At 39.9% G+C, this 24,592-nt stretch overlaps 2 protein-coding genes across 3 annotated transcripts in view; one reads left to right on the top strand and one right to left on the bottom strand.

The window, feature by feature from the left end:
* Positions 1–5,165, top strand: part of Rcbtb2 (RCC1 and BTB domain containing protein 2) — a 32,243-nt gene extending 27,078 nt beyond the window's left edge. The window contains exons 12-13 of the mRNA XM_051160826.1: positions 935–1,065; positions 4,959–5,165. Coding sequence (XP_051016783.1) covers positions 935–1,065; positions 4,959–5,099 — 272 coding nt within the window. The 3' untranslated portion in view covers positions 5,100–5,165. The remainder of the gene's footprint in view (positions 1–934; positions 1,066–4,958) is intronic.
* Positions 5,166–9,762: 4,597 nt separating this feature from the next.
* Positions 9,763–24,592, bottom strand: part of Rb1 (RB transcriptional corepressor 1) — a 136,983-nt gene continuing 122,153 nt past the window's right edge. Inside the window, exons 21-27 of one of the 2 annotated variants that reach the window (XM_051160824.1) lie at positions 24,129–24,233; positions 22,678–22,791; positions 22,415–22,578; positions 19,266–19,296; positions 15,436–15,578; positions 14,904–14,952; positions 9,763–11,654 (exon numbers count right to left, since the gene is read on the bottom strand). In XM_051160824.1, the coding sequence (XP_051016781.1) occupies positions 11,595–11,654; positions 14,904–14,952; positions 15,436–15,578; positions 19,266–19,296; positions 22,415–22,578; positions 22,678–22,791; positions 24,129–24,233 (666 nt within the window). In that variant the 3' untranslated portion in view covers positions 9,763–11,594. Of the gene's footprint in view, positions 11,655–14,902; positions 14,953–15,435; positions 15,579–19,265; positions 19,297–22,414; positions 22,579–22,677; positions 22,792–24,128; positions 24,234–24,592 lie in introns of both variants that reach the window. The other variant, XM_051160823.1, reaches the window with a different exon arrangement.

A 24,592-nucleotide genomic window follows, 5' to 3' on the forward strand; every position in this document is an offset into this window, starting at 1 on the left:
CCTTCAAGTGCTTATTGAATTTTCCTGCTTAAAATAGTCCATATTGTTCCTCAAGGTGGGTTAAAATGAAATGCGATGTATATGTCAGTCTCCACTGAATTATTTAAAGGAGATGACAACATCAAAGGAAACATCAGCATTTATAGGTGATATTTAAAACAAAAGGACTCAAGCTCATTTGGAGAAATAAATAAGTATGTGAGGGTTGAACACTGGGGCATGCACATGGAAAATAGCCCAGCCAAGAGAAGTAGGGAGAGGCACTAATGGAAGAAAAACATTAGCAAGTGACAAAGTGCCCAGGGTGAGAGTGTGTACCTCACATTAAACTGTGGGTGAATGTTGAATAAGAGGAACCAGATCAGCCTCTGAATTTGGCGCTGTGAGGACTCCCCGCATCAGGCTGCAGTGGGAGGTGAAGCAGACAGCACATGGAGGCTGCTCTCTAGGAGTTCTGCTGAAAAGGAGCAGAAACATGTGCTGGAGGAGTGGGGCGCAGATGTGACCATGAAAGGAGATTCCTTTCTGTTATTTGGTGCTTGAGCCTGCTAAACTTGTGCCTGTGTCATTGACCCACTTCCAACTCTAATCCCACCTCTGTTTTCTTTTTAATTCTGACATGTTTGCTGATGGGTGTGCCCTCAGAAGATTCTGCTAATCTAGGAGAGGATAATTGAGAGAAGCACAAACCTGTCATTATGTTTTTAGGAAAAGTCATTCAAGCCATTCTCATGCTAACGCCTGTCATCAGGTAGCGCTTCTCAGGGTTAGCTCATTTTAGTTGTCTTCTTAGGGTGCTGTGACTACAGTTCACCACAATAGTGCTGCTCGGAGCTAACTGTGCCTGATGGAAGCTGTGCTCCTATCCCTTTGAACGCTGGAGTTGAGGCCAAATACTCACAATACACTCATAATAAATTCTTCTTTCCATCAGGATTGCTAGATCTGGCTACATTTTACAGTGAAACTCGGCTGAAAAAGCTCTGTCAGCAAACTATTAAGCAAGGGATCTGTGAGGAAAACGCTATTGCCCTGCTCTCGGCCGCTGTGAAGTATGAGGCCCAGGTAAGCGGCGCCCTCCTACAAGGCGCTAACAACAAGCTCTCAGGAGGTGGAGATGTAGCGTACAGGATAAACAAAATGGCTAGAGAAAGTATGTGACCATAATGGTATAAAAATGAGACTCAGTAACGTCAAAGGAAGGCACTGTAAGAGACTGGTAGACCTGATTTCTAGTGATTAGACTCTTTATACAATAGTGTGAAATGATGCCCAGGTAAAGGGGCTTGCTGCTCAGCCTGACAGTGTGAGTTCAGACCCCTGACCCTACATATGGAAGGAAAGAAGTGACTCCATGCTGTCCTCTGATCTCCATATACGTGCTGTGACATGTACAATGTACAAGCACACACATAAATAAATTCACAAGTAAATGACACATTGTGAAAATGTTTTTATGACATACAATAAAGTAAGTTCTTCATAGTAAAAAAGAAAAAGAAAGTATGGTCACTTTGACTGGAAAAAAAATGAACCAAAGAACAAATGGAAACTATAAATATGCATGGAGGAACTGGGCGGTGACTGTCATTAAAGTGCATATACTTGCATGGGGAGATTAGACATGGTTTTTATTTCCTTCTCTTTGCTTTCTTCTTGAACTCTCTACAGTGGCTGTGTATTGTTATGATAAAGAAAGGAAAGAAAACCTATTTTAGAGCTAAATCTGTAGGAAACAGGCCATAACTTCTTGGAGTCAGTTTCCTTTTGTTATAAGGATATCCTCCCTATTGATTTAAAAAAACAAAACAAAACAAAAAAACAGAGTCTGGTAAAAAGAGAATGCCTTTTTCCTTTTTTGTAAACAGCAGCATGCTTATGTAGGAAATTCTAAGTCTGAGGGAGGAAACGCTGCATGGAGCAGACATTACGACTGTCCTCTTTCATAGGGCATGGTTGCCCCTCACCACCTCAGGTCAGAGCTTCATCCTCCTTCTTCTACTTTCTATTAAAAAACTTTGTGTGTGTGGTTGTAGGCACTGGATTTTAGGGCTTTGTACTTGCCAGGCAAGAGCTGACCTCTGAGCCGTATGTATCCCTAGCCATCCTCTGTTTATTGTAAGGGAGGATCGCACTATTAGTCTAGGTTTAATCTTAAGCACTTTGTAGCCAGACAGCCCTGGAACTTGCCATCTTCTTGCCTGTAGACTCCTACGTGTCTATAAGAATAACCCTGACTTGTATATACTTGTGGTTTAATTTTTCATTCAATATTTAAGCAAAAAACAAACAAACAAACAAAAAACACTCAACTGAGTCCACATAGAGCAGGTTGGCGGTAGGGAGTGTCCAATGAGGAGACTCTGCCCAGCATAAGTATAAGGTGGCCTCACCCAAGTCATTGGCTCTAGGAATGGTAAAATGTGTTTGTGTTGTAAAGGTAGAGACATTATCATTGTTGATGACTTGGATGTGGGATGGAGACCGGGAATGACAGCTTAAGGTTTATGGGCCTGAGTAACTGAAAAGATAAACTCTCTTCCTGTGAGACGGAGCACAGCAAGGAGCACCCAGGTGGCTAGGGTGGCTCGGAGCAGCGTTTAGGAGAAGCTCTAGGATCTGTGACACAGCCAATGAGCCAGGAGCATAAACCAGTGTACAGTTCATAGCAAAGTGTCCTGAGAGCTGTAAGCCAGCTGTGTTACAAGACAGACAGGAGTGAAGAGTCCAATAAGGGGACACTATCAAAGGACACTATAGAGGAAGAAGTACCAGGGTAAAGCCATGCCACATGAGTACTTTTTAAAAAACATTTAATGCCAAGTGAAATGTGAAAATGCAAATATTTGGAAATGTATAATTTGAGCCAGGTGGGTCAGGAGGTGATATCCTGAAAGTTAGGAAAGACTTGAGTTTTAGGAAGAAAGAAATCCTTGAATGCATTAAAGCCCTAGCGAGTCAAGGTGCATGCTCAGATCTACCCATGTGAAAGCTACAGTGTTGCAGTGCAGCCCTTCAGGAAGGCCCAGGAGAGAATGAAAGCAGAGGAACTGGCAAGGGAGAACCAGAACAGTGTATCCTGGTAATTTCACTTACACATTGAAGGGCCCACTGAGATAAATCCCAGCATGCCTGTGTAAAAAGGAACCAGTACATTGAAAAGCTGATTGAGACAGTTGCTAGAGCAGGCCCTTGAGTAGTAGGTGGGGCAGTGTGGCCTAATGATAAAGTGAGCAGGCAGGCCTTATTTATATCCATCATGGGCCATTCACTAGAATACCCAAAAAGAGGAATGCAGATGGCCCAGGGTCCATTTAGTATGTAGCAAGAGGCAGCAGACGTGAGGGGAAAGGCTTTATGGAGCCTCTTCGAAGTGAAGCAGGAAGTCACGTTCATTTGCCTAGCATGAGTAAGAGGAAGTACTTGGACAAAGTATGAGTCATGCTCGAAAATGAACAGGGAACCATTGTGTCTGTATTTGCCTGACAGAACTGAGAGCCCTTATTAAAATGTGGATGTGTAAAACAGTAGCATGTAAGTAGAATGCTTAAAAAGTGTTTGAAAACTAGTAAAGGGACAGACTTCTCTGGTAAGTCAGTTCTATTCTGTATCAACTTACTGAATCCCAGATCCCATTCTTACAATAATTATGGGAAATTCCCAGTCTAAAAGACAGACAGATTTAAATGATAGTTTCCTAAGGTCATTTTACTTTCCCAGTAATTAGCAGCTATCCTGACTTTCTGGCTAAGACACTGCAGTGCCCAGGGACCCATTCCATAGCATCAGTACTAGTGTGGGTAGACATCCTTCCATCCTTCTGTAGAGTTCAGTCTCCTGCTTGCTGTCTGCTATCGAGTGGCTCTTGGGGTATTTGGCATCTATCCAGACAGCACATTTTTGTTCTCATGTGGGTACATGACTGTTCCATTTTATCTTCAAGAGCTTACGTGAGACAAGAAATGTCATGCTGCCATTGAGACCCCAGCAGCCTGCCAGTCTGTTTTGAGATGGCGTGATTACATTTTCCTTGTGTAGCTGTTTTTCTTTCTTACAAAGGCAATATCCTGTGGGTTTGTGTGCATCTTGGCATGGCTGTCGCATTGACTTCTCTGTTGCTGATAATCTCAGTTTGCATTTATCTTCAGCGTTTGCTAGGGTCTCTATGTTATTTTGAGAAAGGACTATAATGGGAAGTGTACATATATAATTTCTTGGGACTGTTGGGAGCTTTGTATTTTATAAAAAAGCTTCAACAACACAGAGACAGAACTTTACACTTTGGTTATGAACAGGCGCCCTTTGCCAGGTCAGATCATACCTAGTCTACAGGAGGCTTTGAGCTCATTCTTCAGCACTGATTATACATACATACATACATGTATTGACATGTAAATCTATAAATTTGCATAGCTGGAGATTAAACCCAGAGCCTCACATGCCAAGCACACACTCTGCCACTTAGTGACTCTCAGTTAAGTTTACCTAAGGTGTAATGTGATGAAGTCTACACTTCATTCCTGTTGTCCTACAGAGAAAAAATAGGGACATTAATGACCCTGGCTTCCTGGCATTACCAATTGTCTTGGTGTCTCCTCCTCTTCTACAGTCTCTTCACAGGCAGAAGCATTTAAGAACACAGGGGACACAGTGCTTTAACAAGTGTTTAAAGGGATTGAAAGAATGGCAAGCACTGTTGCTAGGAAAAGGTGCTGAAGGGTGCCTCTGCTCCGGTTCCTCTCTTGGAAGGCTAGTGCTTTGCCCTGGCTGCATTGGACTCTGCTGTTACTTACACTTCCAGAAACATGGACTAACTGTAGTTAATAGTGGCTCTAACTGTAGTGGACTTGTGACATTCCCTCCTGCTGGCTATCAGATCCTTTTTCTGAGAGGAATTCTCTTGCCTTGTCGCATTGCTCTGGGATACAAATTCATGAAGCTGCTGTTGTTGTTCCTAGGACTTAGAAGAGTTCTGCTTCAGGTTTTGCATCAACCATCTGACTGTAGTGACACAAACATCAGGCTTTGCAGAAATGGACCACGACCTTCTGAAGAACTTCATCAGCAAAGCCAGCAGAGTTGGAGCCTTTAAGAACTGATCCTGAATGTGGAAAGGAATGCTTAAGCCTTTCCATTTCATCCCGCAAAGATAAATAAATAATAGTGATTAACAGTATTGCTGAGAGTCGCAGCTGGCCAGATTCTTGTGTTCTGGCAGAAGGCTGCAGGCCGTCCTCTCATCTGCCTAACCCAAGGTTTACAGTGGCAGGCACTGAATGCCCCAACTGGATATGACAGGCTCTAAGTGAACATGTACCAGCTTCCTGGGTAGGGTGGGGCTTTGTGTCCACTTTCTCCTCTCAGCAGGGATCTGTCTGCCCTACGCTTGTTACAGGTCTTGTGCATGCTGTCAGCCTCTGATTTCATACGTGTTTAGAAGTAACTGGCTAACATAAATGGATTCCATGACTCCATGGTTTTGTGTGCTTTCTTGGTGTCTTTGTTAAACCTCCCTCCCTGCCCCCATATTTTGGTTAGTTGGTTGTCTTTTTTAAGAGGAAAAAAGACCATTTAGTTGGATAGGTAGGAAAGTGGGGAGAAGTTAAGGTAGGAAAAGGATATAATGAAGATATATGAAAAATAAAAGGTATCAATCACCTAAAATGGAAAATGTCATTATAGTTACCATTTCTTTTTCTGAGTAACTTATGGTGGATATCTTTGGGACATTGTATTACCTATACTAATCTGGAGAAATGGTCCAATATTCAACTGGCTGAGATAGTTACCTAAGGAATGCTGTCACACCCACATTTTTAGCCTTTAACACAGGTGCCTTGTGTATAAATGGCACTCAGCTAATTTACTGTCAATCTAAGGATGTACTGAGAACAGCTAGGTTCTAATTACACTAGAAGTCTAATTGCTGATATTCATATTCTTTTAGTTTGTAGTTCTGAGAAAGAGTAGCAAATTTAGAGCATTATTACAATTCACAAAAAAGCCTTAGAAACTAAATAGTCAAAGGGCCAAGGGCTAATTTTAATTTTCTACTTTCCAAGTTAACTTCTCATATGACATTGTTGAAAGTGAAGTATTTTAACTTTGAATATTACATCTGGAATCCTATGTCTTATATATCTGCATAAATTTTCTTTATATTAAGGAGGACCTCCCTCTGTAAGATTGATTGTTTTTTTGTGTAGCTAGCTTTTATGTCACTGTAACTTTTTGTTTTTTGAGAACGTTTCTCTGTAGAGCCTTGGCTGTCTTGGAGCTCACTCTGTAGACTAGGCTGGCCTCGAATTCACCAAGATCTATCTGCCTCTGCCTCTGGAGTGCTGGGATTTAAGGCGTGTACCACCACGGCCCAGCTAAAATAAGTTTAACCTGGCAGTAGTAAGTACTATATAGAAAGTAACTAACACATTTCATGAGTAGCAATTAATGTGATGGAGAAAGTCTGAGTTTTTAGACCAAAACAAGCCACTTTGTAGCAAAAGAAGAAACTAACTGGATGTAGCATTGGATACTTCAGAGTGTCTCCCAATATGGTATTATGTAAAGGAAACCTTTTTTGGAAATAGAAATCTTGTTCTTGTGTGTAATTATTTGATAATAAAGTACTTGATGATAGAACAAATTGCCTTCTTAAATTGTTGAACAACAAAATCAAAGTATCAACTTTATGTCTCATGGCTATTTAAAAATCCCTTTTATGGTCTGTACTGTTAAAAGCAGATATTCAGATACAGCAAAATTGACAGACAAATGGTTCCTATTTTTAGAGTCTAATTATTCATTTTATAGCCTTTGCTGTTTATTGGTAAGGTTAATGTTTTAGGGTTCTTTACAGTAACAACTTATGGAATGAATCTCTAGTAGGCAGGTTGGTAGGGGATTTATTGGAATAATTTACAGGCTGCAGTCTAGCTAATCCAATAATGGCTGGCTGTGAATAGAAAGTCCCAAGAATCTAGTGCTCAGTCCCACAAGGCTGGATGTCTCTACTGGTCTTCTGTATATGCTGGGATCCCAAAGTAGACTTGAATGCCAGTGATGTGCTAGCAAGGTGAGTGTAAGCAGGCAAAGTGCAAACGCTTCCTTCTTTCATGTCCACATATAGACTTAAAGCAGAGGCATCGCCCATATTAAAGGTGTGTCTTCCTGCCTCAAGATTTGGATTAAGCCTGTCTTCCAGCCTTAAGATCTGGGTCTTCGCACTTTAAAGGTCTGGACTAGAAGTGGATTCACCCACTTGAAACAGAAAATCTCTCCTATGCGTGTCCTTCATTTCTGGACTGTAGTTCATTCTAGACACAGTCAGGCTGACAACCAAGAACAGCCACCACAGTTACTATTGCTGTGATATCTTGACCAGAAGAAACTTGAGAAGGAAAGAGTTTATTTCAGCTTGCAACTCTCATGGCAGGATCTGAATATGCAACTCTCATGGCAGGATCTGAATATGCAACTCTCATGGCAGGATCTGAATATGCAACTCTCATGGCAGGATCTGAATATGCAACTCTCATGGCAGGATCTGAATATGTAACTCTAATGGCAGGATCTGAATATGCAACTCTCATGGCAGGATCTGAATATGCAACTCTCATGGCAGGATCTGAATATGTAACTCTAATGGCAAGATCTGAAGTAGAGGCCATGGGGGTGGGGGGTGGGGCTGCTACAAGCCGAGCTCTATGACGTGCTACTCAGCCTGCTTGCTTACACAACCCAGGCTGGCCCCATAGACGCTGGCCTGGGCCCTCCACACAATGATGTATAATATGCCTGTCAGACTCACCGACAGGCCGATCTCAGGTATTTTTTTTTTTTTCATCAATGTCAGGTCTCTCTTCCCAAGTAACTCAAGCTTGTGTCAGGTTGCTATAAAACCAACCAGGATAGTTTTGAAGATGCAATTTTTTTGTACATTTTAATAATTTCACATAACTGAGAAGGTACAGAGATACCTCCCTCTGTCCCTGCCTCACCAACATGTGTTACCTTGCCACTTTCAGCATCTGCTCCAGAGTGGTACACTTGTTACAGCTGATGAAAACCTTCACCCAACCTTATCCCACAAAAGCTAGTTTCTAAATTTCACTCGTGGTGTACATTCTGTAGGCCTGGACAAACATACTAGCTCATCTCCATTGTTACACATGGAATAGTTGTGGTCTACCTGTCCCTTCCCTTTCTTCTTCCCAATCCCTGGCAACCACTGTCTTTTTAAAATTTACTTACATGTAGAAATACTTTTCCTGTATAACTGTATGTGCAACACATTTGTATGTATTATCTGCAGATGACAGAAGACAGGGCCGTATTCCCTGGAACTAGAGTTCTGAATGGCTGTGAGCCACGTGGGTGCAGGGAACTCACCAGGTGCTCTGCAGGAGCAACCAGTGCTCTTAACAGCACAGCCATCTCCATCCTCTTACTGTTCTTTTGGCTTCATAGTTTTTTACCTTTTCCAAAAGGTCAGTGAAATCTGAGCATGCAGTTTTTTTTTTTCCCCACAGTGGCTTCTTTTACTTAGAGACAGACACTTCAGATTCCTTCATTATCTTTCCATGGGTTAACAGCTTCTTTTTAGTGCAGAGTAATATTTCATCCATTCATATACTGAAAAGTATCTTGATTGCTTCCAGGTTTAAGCAATTATGAGTAAGTAGCCGAACAGCTGTGGACAGGTTTTGTGCAGACATGTTCTCAGTTCCTTTTAGTAAATAAATCACAAGGAATGTGGCTGTGTGATCTTACAGTAAGGTTATGTTTAGCTTTTTAAGAAACTGCCAAGTTGTCTTCCCACTAGCAATGAAGGAGAGTTCTGCTGTCACTAGCCTCTGGTGGTATTGGGGGTCCAAATTCTGACCATCTGAGCAAGTGTGTCCTGCTGCCGCTGTCATCTTTTCATCTCCCAGATGATATATGGTGTGACTGTCACTGCATGTGCTTAATTAGTATGTGCCATTGGTGCTTCTTTGGTGTTCTAGCTAGATAGGTCTTTGGCTCATTTTTAAATTAACTTGTCTATTTTCATTTTGTTGAACTCCGGAAAGTCTTTGTATATTTTACATAACAGTCCTTTATCAGATGTATCTTTTATAAATATTTTCCCTAGTATGTCATTCTATCTTCTCTCCACCTCTTTAGAAATTTTAGGTCTTCTATGTAAGCCAGGCTGGCTTCCCACAGATACCTTCCTGACTCAGCTGCTAAGTGCCATGATTACAAGCACTTGCCACAACAGTCAGATTCTGTGTTTGTTGTTGTTGTTGTTTTGACCCTTGCCTAGTGCAGGTAGCACAGACAACTCTTCTTCTGAAGCTCAGCCTATGTTTGAGGCCCCCAAATCCTCACTAGCTTGCTACTGTAAACGAGCCTCCTGTCATTTACAGTCACATTTGAATAGATTTGCTGTTTATCAACAAAGAAATATTCAAATGTGGGAAGGCCCTGCAGCCACCAGTTGGAAGTTAAATATCCACCTACAGTCTCATCTTGACCCTTCTTTGTGCCCTACTGTGCCAGTTGCTTTTAAGGTTCCAGAGCCTCCCTTTTCCTGCCTGTCTCTGACAGAGTCTCATAAAGCACAGAGCTTTTAAACATTCATTTCATAAAAATCGAGGCAAAAGGTAACAATATATATTTAAAAGCACATTTCTGAAAATCTGAGGATCGTCAGAATGGATGAGATGTTAGGAGAAAGATCATATACAGAAAACACTTAACACAGAGATCATGTCACACCAGTAAGGCTCTTAACAACTAGTTTATTTTAAAATAGACAAACTATTATAGAAAACAGGGACATAGCAATTTGAATGTATGGTTTTAGCCAGTACAAAAACAAAACCAACAGTGCAGGATCTGTAGCTTGAAGAAATCTCAATATAGAATCTTTGAAAATTTCTCTAGTTCTGTCATTAATTCTAACTTGAACTTACTAGTAAGAGACCGAGAAGCATGGTAAGCCCTTGACCTAAAATCTATCTAATCTGTAGGAAATTCATGCAAAACTTAATGAAAAAACGGGGTAAGCAGTCTATTGCTTGTGTTATGGAGATAACTATCAAACTAGTAAAACTGAAACTAAATTGAGGAGAAAAATAGAAGTTTGTTTCTTAACAAGACCAGATTTCTTTTCAAAAAGTATGGAGTTTAGAAAAAGTGATTTTCTTAAATGCTAGCTGATGCTATCTTAAATATCACCTATTTTAAATTATACCATCTCTAAATAAGTTAATTCCACAAGATAATTTAAATACACCTTTAGGTGGAGGGGCAAAGGGAGTGCCTCTTTATTCACTGCAGCTATTTTAATCTGAAGCTTCTGCACAGCATCAGAGAGAATATTAATGCCTAACTTTTTATAAACACCTTTGATTACTTGCAGTAATGCTGGACTAGAAATAGTGTGGCTTTGAATGAGCCAGTGTTATTAGACCAGACTGGGTTAAAAAAATAGATAATTGCCAGTTCAAAAGAAACCAGGAAGACATGTACTATTCCAGAAAAAACACAAATGTTTCCAAATTTAAAAGAACAGAATAAATTGTTGAGATGCAATTAGACACTTATATGAGGGGAAAAAAAAAATTGAAGGCTCCTGTAGTTAACAGTCTGCTTGTGGAACAAAATTACTTTGTATCTTGATTCTTTAGGACCTAGAAACATTAGAAAGTGCACTTGGGTTGTACTGTAGGAGGGTCCTATGCAGCACAGCTGTGGCCAGACTTGACTTTCAAGTACTACATGGGTACTTATAAATTCAGTAATCTGAATGATTAAAAGAAAAAAAACCTGGAGTATTATCAATAATCTTCAGTTTAAAGCATGAGTTGAATGAAAAAAAGAATCAATTCTTACAGGTTCTGAGGTATGAAATCTGTGTCAGTAGTAAGACAGTATCATATGTTTATACTTTTTTGCTTGTATTTCAAAGGTAAAATATGTAAAACAAACACACGGCACATTAGATTCTAATATTAAAATAAGCCCAATGTATAGAAATTAGTAGTTTCCCCCGGTTTGTAAGAATCTGTTTCAGTAGAAGATTCAAGATAATTTGGTTGTGGACAGTCAATCAACTTGCATTTGGAAGACAAGACACATTTTCCAAGGGTATTCACGTTAAATTAAAAAAAAAACATATAAATTAATAAAACCAAGAGCAAACATCACACATGTGCCACGAGGAAAGGCAAAGTAGTCAGCCAGGCGTGAGGGGGTTGTTAGGACCCCCTCCAGAGGCAGCCTCACTTCTGAGGGCAGCAGGCTCTTGTTGGAAATGCAAACAATCTGCTTTCATGTTTTAAATGGCATGATCTGCACAAGATTCTCAATCCTGTGTACTATCAATTCTATACCATTGATTACAACATTGAAGTGGCTTAGGAATCACCCACACAAATACAAAAACTTGTACCTGCACATTTTATATCTACACCATAAGTAAACACAGCCATGAGCAGAACCTGGGACTATAGTCACATCCAGGAGACACGTGTCAGGTCCCCCATGGTCCACAGTGTCCAGAATCCTGAGATCCTCATTTTTCCTCCTTGTTTGAGACATCCATGCTATCATTCATTTTCTGCTTTTGCATTCGTGTTCGAGTAGAAGCTGAAAAAGCAACAAAGAATTCAATAGTGCTGAGGCTGCTGGGTAAGTGGACCAGGGGCTCCCATGGCTCCCATGTTCATGTCAAGTGGCTGGAGCTCTGAAGCCTGAAGTGTCTCCCAACAGATCCCTGGTTTGTGCACAGAGTCTTGCTATATGGCCCTGACTCATGTCTTGGACTCGTGCTCCTCCTGTCTATGTTACCACGTGCTGGGATTACCACGTCTACCTAACTGTTTAAAAGCCAGAATCCCTTGCTAATTTTTTTTCCCTCAAGCTGTACCACTAGAATATGTCTGCTTGTCTTGGTGTCTATACTGCATGTGTATACATATAAATTATAATATAAATCTGGAAAGAGTTGGAGGAGAGAGGGCGAAAATGATTAAAACACATTATACAACATTCTCAAAAATACATATATACATACACATATATATGCATATATATGTAAAATGTATACCTCAAAAAAACATTTTAAAAAGCCTGGTGGTGGTTGGCATACTTCTTTAATCCCGGCACTTGGGAGGCCCAGGCAGGTGGATCTCTGTGAGTTCACGGCCAGCCTGGGCTACAAAGTGAGTTCCAGGACAGCCAAGGCTACACAGAGAAACCCTGTCTTGCAAAACCAAAACAGTCATGGCCTTCTTGCTATACATAGTTAATTGTATATGTGTGTAATAATATAAAAGTATATGTAAAGAATAAAAAGAAAAAAAACCAAACTAAACAAGCAACAACAAACCAAAGTCGGGGGCGGGGGGCTCAGTATTGCTGGAGAGCTGACTCAGCAGTTACGAGACCTGGCTGCTCTTCCAAAGTACCAGGGTTCAATTCCCAGCACCCACATGGAAGCTCACAAATGTCTGCAACTTCAGCTCAAGGGGATCTGACACCCGCACACACATAAACAAGCAGGCAGACTACCAATGTACATTTAAGAAAAGACAAAAACAAAACCATTTTCTTTGTTACCAAATTTAGCCATATGCATTCCTACAATGTGCCTCACTGCAGACCACTAGTCTATAGACACTGACGTCAAACGTGGCCACTGGAATAGACTGAAACCATGACTCCTGGTCGGCAGAGTGAATACTGCTTTTTCCATAAAGGTAGGTATTCCCTCTACCCCTAAAAGTTTTTAAGGTCGCTTAAACTAGGCATGGGCATTTTAGAAATAATTAATTGTTAATCATGACATGGCAAAGACCAGAACACTTAAATTACTAAAACAAAAGAAAAAGACAACTTTTGACTTTACACATAAAAATCATGTTTTTACATATAAAATAAAGTAGTAGTAAGAATGTCTAAGGAAGCAAATGAGAGAAGGAAGGGCCACAAAAGGGAGAGCAGGAGGATGGGATGCTGTTGGGGTTGGAAAGATGGCTCAGTGTTTAACAGCACATGCTGTGCCTGGATACTCTATTCCCAGCACTGATGGTTGATAGCTTGCAGCTGCCTGTAAGTGTATACACACACACACACACACACACACACACACACACACACACACACACACACACTTTAAAACATAATTAAATCTAACCGAACAAAATCTTGACTTTACAGATAGATATTCTTTATTTTAAAAATCTACGAAGAGGAGCTAGGAAATAGTCCTCTGGGCAGGGTTCTGAATTTAACTCCCAGCACTAAAAAAAAAATTACAAATATTCCCTTGAACTTTGGATCCTCCCACCTCCACCTCCCAAAGTGCTAGGATTAACATGCACCACACCTGGTTTAACATGGGCTTCATGCATGCTTGCCAAGTGCTCTGAAAACAGCCACATCCCAGTCCTGCATGTAAGTCTTCTGGGCCAGCACAGGGAAACCTGGACTGTCTTACTTGGCTTCAAGAGCATCAAGCTCCCTTTGCTTGTCCCTTATTTTCCAGTTGCAAAAACACCCTGAACTTCAGCCTGCCAGAGGAGACTGGACATCGTAGCTCCATGTGTCACCAGGAAGTGAAGTGTACTGACCACAGCTGCAGACCAGACCTCTTCTCTAAGGAACAGACATCATCTTACAGCATCCTACCCCTGTAGCATGTGCCTTTGCGGGCTTCAATTTTGGTTATAAGTGCCCTGTCCTTTTTATGTACCTTGGGGGGGGTGGTAGAGGACACACACATGATTATATAAAAGCTTGATTTTTATGTGTAAAGTCAAAAGATAAAATAGAAATGTATTGATTCCTAAAGCTGGTATCTTGAATGCTCAGCATATTTAACTTTGGTTTGAACATTATACGTAAGGAGAAAAGCTGTAAACGCCATCCAGAAGTACATTCCCCTGTATACTTTTTACTGCAGCTAGCATCTCCAGAATCTAGCTGTAAGTCTCCATCATACTCACTGCAGTGCCCCCACCATCTCTTACATACTTTTACTCTTCCAGATCCCTTTCTTTGCCTATTACTGGATCTTGCACCAGCTACATTCAATACCACAGCTCTGTGCCTAAGACAACCAGAAACACTCAGCAAATACTGCCTTCTTCCATCTATATTTTCTTACCGTCTTATAATAGCGTAGGATAAAATCCCATTAGTCTTAATATTCCAAGATGAATTGATCCCTTTTATTGATTTATTGTGTGTAAATACAAACATATACTTACCTCACAATCCTGTGCCCACAAGGCAGCAAACACTGACACTCAGTGACAAGCCCTGACCCAGCATTCCAAATCCCTGTCACACTGACAGTTGGAAAATTACCTGATGTTAATTTTCAGAATTCTGGTTTCCAGTAATAAAAAAACTGTCTGAAATTGTCTCAAAGCCTTAAGATTAAGGGAGTCCAAAATCCCCTGGTGTCTGACATACGTTCCATGGATGATCCTAAAGTTGTGTGCATGCTATCAACACTACCTGAAATCAGTAACTACGGAAAAGGGAAGGAGGAGGTAAAGCTGGGGGTGCAGTGTCAGGGGAGGGGCTGAGGAGCAGTGGGGAGATGGGCGGTGAGGGGTGGATGTGACCAAATACATTGTGTATGTGTGTGAAATCTCAAACATCACATTTTCAAGTCCAGCTCGGCATGCGGGCTCGTGGGAAGAGTGCTGACCTTCACTTTGTAGCACACACTTTGTCCACCAATGTGCAAGGTAAACAGTACATTCCCATATGAACTACACTGTAAATACATAACTAACCCTGCCACTTGAGGGCATACTGTGGATTCCTCCACAGGGGGAAAAGGCTTTCTTCAGTGAAAGCAGCTGCTTCTTCCCATATGCAAAGCAAGAAAGTGAGGACTTACTCATTTCTGCCAGTTTCTGTTGGAATTTGGACTCCGCTGGGAGATGTTTACTGCAGATTAAAAAAAGAATAGTTGAAATGCATACATGAAACTTCCTAGTAACTCTGGTGCTTTCAATGACATTTTATGCTATTATTTTGGCTTAATTTCAAAAGCTTCCAAGTTATCTAAAACAAAGATCCTACAAATTTATGATTCTATACATTTTAGTGGCTCTTATAAAGCATAATTTAGTATTTTTCAAGAGTAAGAATTTTTAAATGTAATGTTAAAACTTACAAATTAGTATCAATAGCTGTGTAAGACTATGTTTAGACTTCTAATACCTAAGTTGTCATGAATTTCTACAGATGGCATCAGATTTGCATGGTGCTTTTCACGGTCCCACTTCACACTGCCTCTGACTTCCAAGGGTTGGGATTAAAGGCATGTGGCACCTTGGCCCATACCTATATTTTTAGTTGTTCTCACAGCACAGAAAACTGACAGGACAGAGTCGGAGGGGACTCAGGACAGTGCCCGGAGGCTCCTACCTCCCATCAGCTTCATCGGCTCCCTCAATGTCAAAGCGCAGCTTCTTCAGTGGTTTTGGGGGGTTGCCGCCTTCAGCACTTCTTTTGAGCACTCGGTCACTATTACACACCATCTGGTTTATTTTCTGGAACTTCTCAGATGTCTATAAATTACAGAGTTCTTATTTTAAATCATTAAATAGCAACACTTTGAAGTTAGTAGCTACAAATTTAATTTTGAGGTACATCAAAAGTCAGGTGGAAGTAATCTCATCACTTAATTCTCTGCCCAGTAAGGCAGAGACTAAATGACAGATTTTTAAAAGAATTAGCACAACTATGCCAATTCTGCCTTCATTAAAACAACTATTCCTTCGGAATCTTCTCATCTTTTCCAAGCAGCTCTGAGTCTCTGTCATTACTGTGCTACCAAGTGCTGTCCTGGACTCGCTTTCTAGACCAGGCTGGCCTTGAACTCACAGAGACCTGCCTGCTTCTGCTTCCCAAGTGCTGGGATTAAAGGCGTGCACTGCCATGCCCTGCTTAGAACTTAAATTTAAAACAAAAATGTAAAACCTTTACAAAGTTGCGCTTCAGAGAATTGCATGATGAGAGGGAAGGCCACCAGGAGGTGTGCTTCATTTCATGCGTGGTTTTGACACATCATGTGTTGATGTGTTACAAACCACCTCAGATAATGGGACTGTTGAAATACTAGTTCATAAAGGGTTCTGAGTATTCAAAGACTTCTTTCGTCCAAGTAATATTATTGGACATGATGTGACCTTGGTAAGAAGTGCCAGAGCAGGCACTCAGCGCCGGATCTCCCCAGTATGTCAGTATGTGGGAACAGGCCACCTCTTAGCTTCCATTTTAAGATTGTCTCAGACATGTACATTACATGTTAATTGAGCCAACAAATGAAGTCAGATAGAGGTTAAATGTGATCTGATTGGTTTACCAGACAGGATCAGCTTCATTTAATGAAAATGTATTTAGAGTACATATTCAATATGACAGAAGCTAAGCCCCATGGCCCTATTAATTAATATCTGGATTAACAGACATTTTCACCATTGTTTTACAGGTTGTAGTAGGCTGTCACACAGCTGCCTAGCTCCAGGTAGATTTGCATGATTCCATAGCTCCTTCATGAAGCCTGGCAGTGGTAGCCCATCTTGAATCAGGTGTTACAGCACTAAGTATTTGTAAAATGGTCTTTTACATTTAATTCAGCATATGAGCTTTAACCTACCTCTAGAGCAAGTGGTTCTCAACCTGTGGCAAACCTCTATCTCCAAAATTACTTACATTATAATTCATAATAGTAGCAAAATTACAGTTATGAAGTAGCAATGAACGTAAGTTTATGGTTGGGGGTCAGCACAACATGAGGAACTTATTCAAGTGTCTCAGCATTAGGAGGGTTAAGAACCACTACTCTAAAGTATGCTTTCATGTGCGTACACAGCTGTTCTCTCTCTCTCTCTCTTTCTCCCCTCCCTTTTTCTTTTTCTCTTTTGTTTTCCCCTAAAACAACATTTTTGCTATATGTGGAAACTAGATATTGTTCATACAATATACTTTGATCACAGTTTCCCCTCTGCCAACTTCTCTGAGATTACCCTATCCCCCTCCCCATTAGAATTCATATCCTTTCTGTCTTCTTAGAAAATGAACAGGCAGCCAGGCATAGTGGCGCACACCTTTAATCATGGTGCTCAGGAGGCAGAGGCAGGCATATCACTCACTGGGAGTTCAAGGCCCGCCTGGTCTGCAAAGCAAGTCCAGAATAGGCAAGGCTACACAGAGAAACCCTGTCTCAAAAAACCAAGAGAGGGAAAGTGAGGCAGAGAGAAAGAGAGAGGGGTTGGGGAGGGGAATGAACAGGCATCTAAAGAATAATAAGTAAATAAAATATGATAAAACAAACTAAAATAAGACAAAATAAATGAACAAGAGAAAGAGCTAAGGAAAAAGCACAAGGTATACATATAGATGCAGAGATACAGGTTTGTACACATAAGAATGTCCTAAAGACACAAAACCAAAAGCTGTAATATATACACAAAGGACCTATAAGGACAAAAAAACAAAACAAAATAAAAACACATCTGTCAAAATCTTATGAGACACAGAACTTTCAAAGATGCCATTGAGTTTGCTTTGTGTAAATCATTCCCTGCTTGGCATGAGGCCTGCCCATAAGAGTGGTTTGCATGCCCAAAGAGACTCCAACAGAGAGAACTGAGTTTTTCATTTATGAGTAGCCACAAATTCTTGATCATCCTATCTCACTCTCCCAAGATTACAGATCTATACCACTGTGCTTGGCTCATCAGAAAACCAATTATTTAAAAACCAATTATTAGTATTAGTGCACGACACAATACATGTGAATGTAAGCATGTGCATCATGGTGCACATGTCAAGGTCAGAGGACAAACTTTTGGAGTCAGTTTCTCCTTCCACCTTTTATGTGCGTTCTAGGGATCAAACTTAGGCCACCAGGCTGCTCAGCAAGTGCCTTTTACCCTCTGCAGCACCACACTATGTCACTTCCTTATTTATCAGGGAAAGACTAGCACTGAGAGGAAGCAAAGAAGGGAGTGGGAGAGTTGGGGTGGATAAGGAAATAAACGAATGACTGTTAGAGCATGTGTGTGTGGAGGAGACCAGTAACTAGAGCCATGCTGCTAATGTGTGCATATGGTGCTTCATTTCAGAGTACCTCATTTCAAATCATGTTACTGATTTCAAAACTTCTATAAACATTTCTATGAGATTATATACATACATGTGGTATCATAAAAGGGTATGTGGCCTTTGTCTTCTGTTCCTGCTCTAAAACCCTTGGAACTTCCCAAGTGATAAGGATGATAGGGCCCTCTTCTGTTCTAACAAAGGTATCCCTGACAGTATCAGTATGGGGTCAAAGTGTCAGACAAACTGTGGTTAAAAGCTGAGAATTTTCAACCACAGTTCCTAACTTTCGGGGTGGGAAGAGATCCAGCTAATGAACTATTTGTACAGAATAAAGTCCCTTAACGTCAGGGCTGGGAGAGCTCTGGAGTTGCTGACTCCACAGGAGCAGGTTAGGAACCCCAATGGACATCACCCTATGGATCTTTTCAACCGGCTGCTCATCTGCATCTTTTGTAATGAACTGTTAATGGTCAGTAAACCATTCTCCAGAATTTTTCAAACGTTCTAGCAAATGATCAAACTGGAAAGGAATGGTATTACAGGGATTCCCTGACTCCTGGCCAATTTGGATAGAAAATTGGTATAACCCAGGAACTTGTCACTTGTGACTGGCACCGGGAAGAAGTTAATTACCTGAACCCTAAAACCCATGGGATCCAAAGACAACTAGGTATTCAAGTCAAACTGAACTCAACTGCTTGACACCAGCTATGTATAGAGTTGGAGGACACACTTTTCACTCTAGGAGGACTGTGAGCATTAAAACACTTTATGTGTGCATATAAATGACTATATGTGTATTATATAATCTCAGAGAAATGTTTACTATACAATTTGGAAGTTTACCAATTATGAATATGATTCAAAATTAAACCCGATTTGAAAATAAATCTGAGATGACATCTTCAATTCTATATAATGTGCTGAGAGGATATATCTGGGCAATAGCACCTTTAAGCTCAAATTATGGAAATTGTCTATTTCTTTTATAGCTGCAATATAAATCACTGATGTCCATATACAGATGTCCAAAACAAAGCACTAAATAAAGGATGATGCAGGGGCATATAGCCCTTGCATCAGATTGTCCAGTATATTTTATATAACATTCTGTGACATCATTTTTCATAGAAAGAAATACTCACCCCAAATGATTCACCAATTGAGACCAAGATTCTGTCAAGTTAAGATAAAATGTGAGTTAGTTGTGAAAACCAGACACAGACTGTGCAGATGTGCAGAGATGAACGTAGATGCATAACTTTCAACTGTCACAAGTCAAAGATTCTCCGGCCCTGTAACCACTGACACCTCACATCCATCAGGGGAGTGTTACCCTGGTGCTGGTGCAATTAAAACGTAACTAGTCAGAGCGGATTTTATGGAGCCTCAAACATGCTAGTCATGCATTCCACCACTGAGATACAGCCCCAGCTCTCTTAGATTTGGAACAAGAATTCTAGGTTTGCAGAGCATAATTCTGCCATGATGCACATTTAAAGAGGATTTTTAGAAAGTTTTGTTTTGTTTTTGTTTTTTGAGACAGGGTTTCTCTGTGTAGCATTAGCTGTCCTGGACTTGCTTTGTAGACCAGGTTGGCCTCAAACTCACAGAGACCTGCCTGTCTCTAAAAACCCCAAGTACTGCGATTACAGGCATGTACCATCACACTTGAAAAGTTTTAAAGATTATTTTTACTTAGTTCTTCATAAATCAACAAATGCAACTTCATTTTAATTTAAGTTAATTTGATACAAATGTGTAAGTCTATAAATAGAATTTAAAAGATCAGTACGATGGCTCAGCACGTAAAAACACTTGATGACTTGGGTTCAGTCACTGAAACTCATGGCAGGAGAGAATGACTCCAGCAAGTTGCACTCTGATCCCCACACGTGCACAGTAGCATGCATAACCCCCAAGTAAATAAAATAAATGTAAAACAAAACAACAACAATAATTTTTAAATTAAATAGGTCTGGTGAGATGGCTCAGCAGGTATAGGCAATTGCTACACATACTTGGCAACCTAAGTTTTACCACCGAAACCCACATACAGGTGAACAAAGAGAACAGAATCTGCAAAGCTGTCCTCTGACCATCACATGGCGTGCGAGCCCTACTCCCCCCCAATAAATATAAGTTTAAAATTTACTCTTATAACGTAATAATCAGACTTTAATTAGTACTTATATTGGTATATAGTAAATGCTATTCATTATATATCCTATAATCAGAGAACCTTATTATTCTATTTGCCTTCATTTTAACCACATTGCTTATGGTTGTGTTTTGAAGCCAGGGCCCCGTATGTGTTAAGCTAGTGCTCTACACTGAGCTACACCCCAAAGCTTCTCTAACCTCTAGTGTGAGACAGGGTCCCACTGAGTTGTGAACTTGTGATGCTCTAGCTTAGCCTCCAAAGCAGCTGAGATTACAGGTCTATGTTACTAGACTCAGTTATAATTTATATTTTTGATAATAAAGTTGGAAAAGTATTTCCTTATGTAGCTCAAAAAAGATTTGAAAATATACACATGGAACCAGTAGCTACATAGATTTATTGTCTTCCATTTCCTTGGTAAGTGATATCCTTCCATGTATATGTGATTAATCTAAATACTAAATATGCTACATAAACATAACGCTAAGGTTCTCTAAAGCCTTACCCGTGATTTGCCAATTAGGATGTTCACAGTCGGACTCTTTTCCCCCTAAAATGAGCACCAATACATGCTGGGCATAGTGGCTCACCCTGTTATCTAAGTACTTGGGAGGCTGAGCAGTAAGACTGCTGTGGATCTGAGGCTACCCTGGGCTACACATTGAAAAATAAAGTTTTAAAGAGGAAAAACAAATACCATTACAGAACTGATTTCGTTAAAATCAGCAAACAGCCATCATTATAATGATAATATGGATTAATTATCACCATCAGAAACTTCCTAAATATACATTGCCATGTCATGTGGCAGCATGAGACTGTGTAAATTTACTCAAGACACGGTGTGACATCTTAGCAGGTCACAGTGTGAGATGAAGATACCTATACACAGATAATCAGATATAAAGAACATTACACAAACAGAGAGGGGTCCAAATATACACAGGAAGCTTCCATCATATTTCCAGTCATTTTTAACTTAATATTTTTCTACAGAGTTTGAAATTTTAATCACAAGTGTATATTACTCATAGATTTCAATGTACTGCACAAGTGTTTCCTAAAAAGCTAACAGAGACCTTTTCTCCTCATTTTCTTTTCTTGCCTACCAGGTACAAACTACACTGAGAATTTCTGATGAGACTCCAGTCATTATACTAGTTAATTGGCTTTCTACTTTATAAACAGTAAGCTAGTTTCAAATAGCCCATGATAACGTATAATTAGTCAAATGAAGGACTTCAAAGGCAGAGATATAATTTGTCATTGTATAGAATATTTCATTTGAGAATTTTAAACAGTTTCACATTCATTTTGCTGAGCCACAGTGTCCTTCTGAAACAGAAATGTCTGGTAAGAAATCCACCAAAAGAATTAAGAAAGGTGGATTTTCTTAATTGATAGTAATCTACACTTACTAAGACATCTTTATGTTTAAACGTATTTATTGTTACTGCTGTGCGTGAGTATGACCTCTGTGTCAGTGTGAGTGAGCATGTCAAGTCAGAGAACAGCGTGGGGAAGCTGCTTCTCTCCTTCCATCATGAGTCCAAAAACCAAACTCACGTCCTCAAGTTTGTATGGCAGGTACTTTTATGGCTGGTCCATGTTGCCAGCCCTTTTGACTCCATTTTCATAACAAGCTAAGTACTAAGATCATAGAGTTTATAGTAAACTTTGAATAAAAAATCTGGGCATAACGGCACACAACTTTAACCTTAACACTCAGGAAGTAGAGGCAGATGGATCTTTGAATATGTAGCCTGCCTGGTTTACATTGCAAGTTCTAGGTCAGCCAAGCGCTACACAGTGAGACCCTGCTTAAAATGAGTAAATAAATATTGTTAAGCTAAAATGATCTACTTTAGCAGTTTACAACACTACTAGTGTTTTGAGGCACACCTGAAAACTGGTTCTCAATCTATATACAGAAGAGACCTTAGCAGCTGAACAAGCTCATGAGTAAATGTGCAAGCCCTCCCAGGTAAACACATTTTCTTTGCCCCCAAATTCTTTTCATACATTTACTTAATGCACATAAGGAATGCCTAGCCCATTGTTAACAACAACAATCAAAATTATCAATTTAAATGATATTTTTCAGCATTCTCTCAAAAAGTAAACACCAACCTTGATCTTGGAGTCATTTTTGTGGGTGTTGGTAGACCTTCTGAAATTTTATAAGGACTCTTTAGGGGTGATATATAGATGTTACCTCCAGGAATCCTTAAGGGTGAACTAGAAAACTTGTAAGGACTTCGAGGAATGTGAGGTATTGGTGACAAGGTAGGAGGCTAGAGACAAAGCAAAAAGAAAAAAATTGATCTAATGTTTTGGTGGGATCCATTACTTCATCATTAGATTTCTCCAATTAAAGGATATTTTCAACATACCCTGGTGGAGGCGTACTGTAAAATATTTGTTTTTAGTCTCTGCATGAAAACTGAGTTATAGAACACTATAATGGAATCAAACTCCTCTTCTCTGATCAAAACACGTTTAAAGGTCTGAGGGGAAAAAATATGTTAAACAAATGTAAGAACTTCGCTTTAAAATTTCTGTTAATAGCTGTACATAGTTTTAGGGAAACACCATATTTTAAATAGAAAGCAATAATCTAAGAAGGCTTCCTTAGTCTTATATTATAGATGTCCTATTCAAAGTAAAATGTCACCAAGATAATCCAGGGGAGGAGCCTGGCAGCCACAGACAGAATGCTGGCCATCCCACGAGAGAGTTGGGGTAAGCAACAAAAAGCCAGCCCCCTCACCTCCCCCACCATACAGACAATATTCACTGGCCTGTAGCAACTGCAACCCTCTAGTCTGATGGGTTTAGAAAATGCCCCATTCCCTTGCAAGAAACAGACATTTAGTTACAGCACTTAGTTTGTAACTAGATTTTGCTTTATTTACTTTGTACTTTCATAAGCAGAGCCCAGCTATGTAGCTTCATACTCATAATATCTCCTAACTTATCACTCTGGGTAGGAGTTATAGGCCTCGGCCACCATGACAGCTTGTGTAAATTTTAATTAGGTAAAACTAAAGAAATTTGGGGATGCCTCTGTGATACATACATACATACATATGTACATACATACATACATATGTGTATATGTAACTACATTTATATAACTATATAGAGCTATATATAAATCTATATAACTAAATTTAAAAATAACTCCAAATATATGAATAAAACTAAACTGGTTTCTATCACTTTCCAAAAATTCAATGACAAATTGAAAACAATAACCCTGGATTCACTGCTGTGCTCCAGGATAGTGTGAAATGTGTGAAATAATGGCATCTCTGTGGGCTACACTGGAAATGTTTATTGTGTCTGTATAAGAATTCACTTACACTGTCTTATTCTGTGGAAAAATGAAACTAATATATTACTTATATCAAAGTTTATTTCAGTTAGGCGTGGTGGAGCACGCCTTTACTCCCAGCATTCGGGAGGCAGAGGCAGCAGATCTCTTTGAGTTTGAGGCCAGCCAGGTCTACAGAGTGAGTCCCAGGACAGCTAAGGCTACACAGGGAAATCCTGTCTCGAAAAACCAAAAACACAAAAACATACAAACAAACCCCAAACAAAAAATAACCCCAAATTTTATTTCAAATATCCTGGTTATTATTATTTACAAATGTAGTATTATTTATGAACTTCAACTATGGATTTGGATTTCATAGTTTGCCAGTTTTCTAATTATACTTCAGTGACAAATAATTAGCTAATATTATAAAATTAATCAGGATACATAATCTCTACTTAACAACTGAAACAAATGATAAATAGTGATGTATTTTTCGTGGTCTTGCTGTTGGGGACTACCGACCTCCTGGGCAGCGTGAGGAAGATCCTTGTACGCGGTCACAATGATTTTGAACTTCAGGTCTATGTTCTTCACTTTGCAGATGCCGTACATTGAGCACATCATAATCTAATAACAAGTGTAACAGAGCACTCAGAACTTTAATATGTCATTTTGCTTTTAAAAGTATTAGTAAAAGAAGGCTTAATTTCTTCCAAGCCCCCAACCCCCATTCTGAACTTAGTTTGAAAGTCTATGTAAGGTGTTTAACCAAAACATTTGTTATTTACAGAAAAACATGCAAGCAGCTAAATCAGTTACTCAGGACCGACTGCCCAGTTTGTGAACTACCCTAATTTTGGCTCCAATTTTTTTAATGTTTATTGAAAGTGTTAAAACTAGAACAAGTGGAACCCAGCATGTTGTTTAATCCCAGGACGCGGGAGGCAAAGGCAGGTGGATCTCTGTGATATCAAGGCCAGCCTGGT

This window comes from Acomys russatus, chromosome 18 (genome assembly GCF_903995435.1).
Source record: "Acomys russatus chromosome 18, mAcoRus1.1, whole genome shotgun sequence".
In the NCBI taxonomy this organism is placed as follows: domain Eukaryota; kingdom Metazoa; phylum Chordata; class Mammalia; order Rodentia; family Muridae; genus Acomys; species Acomys russatus.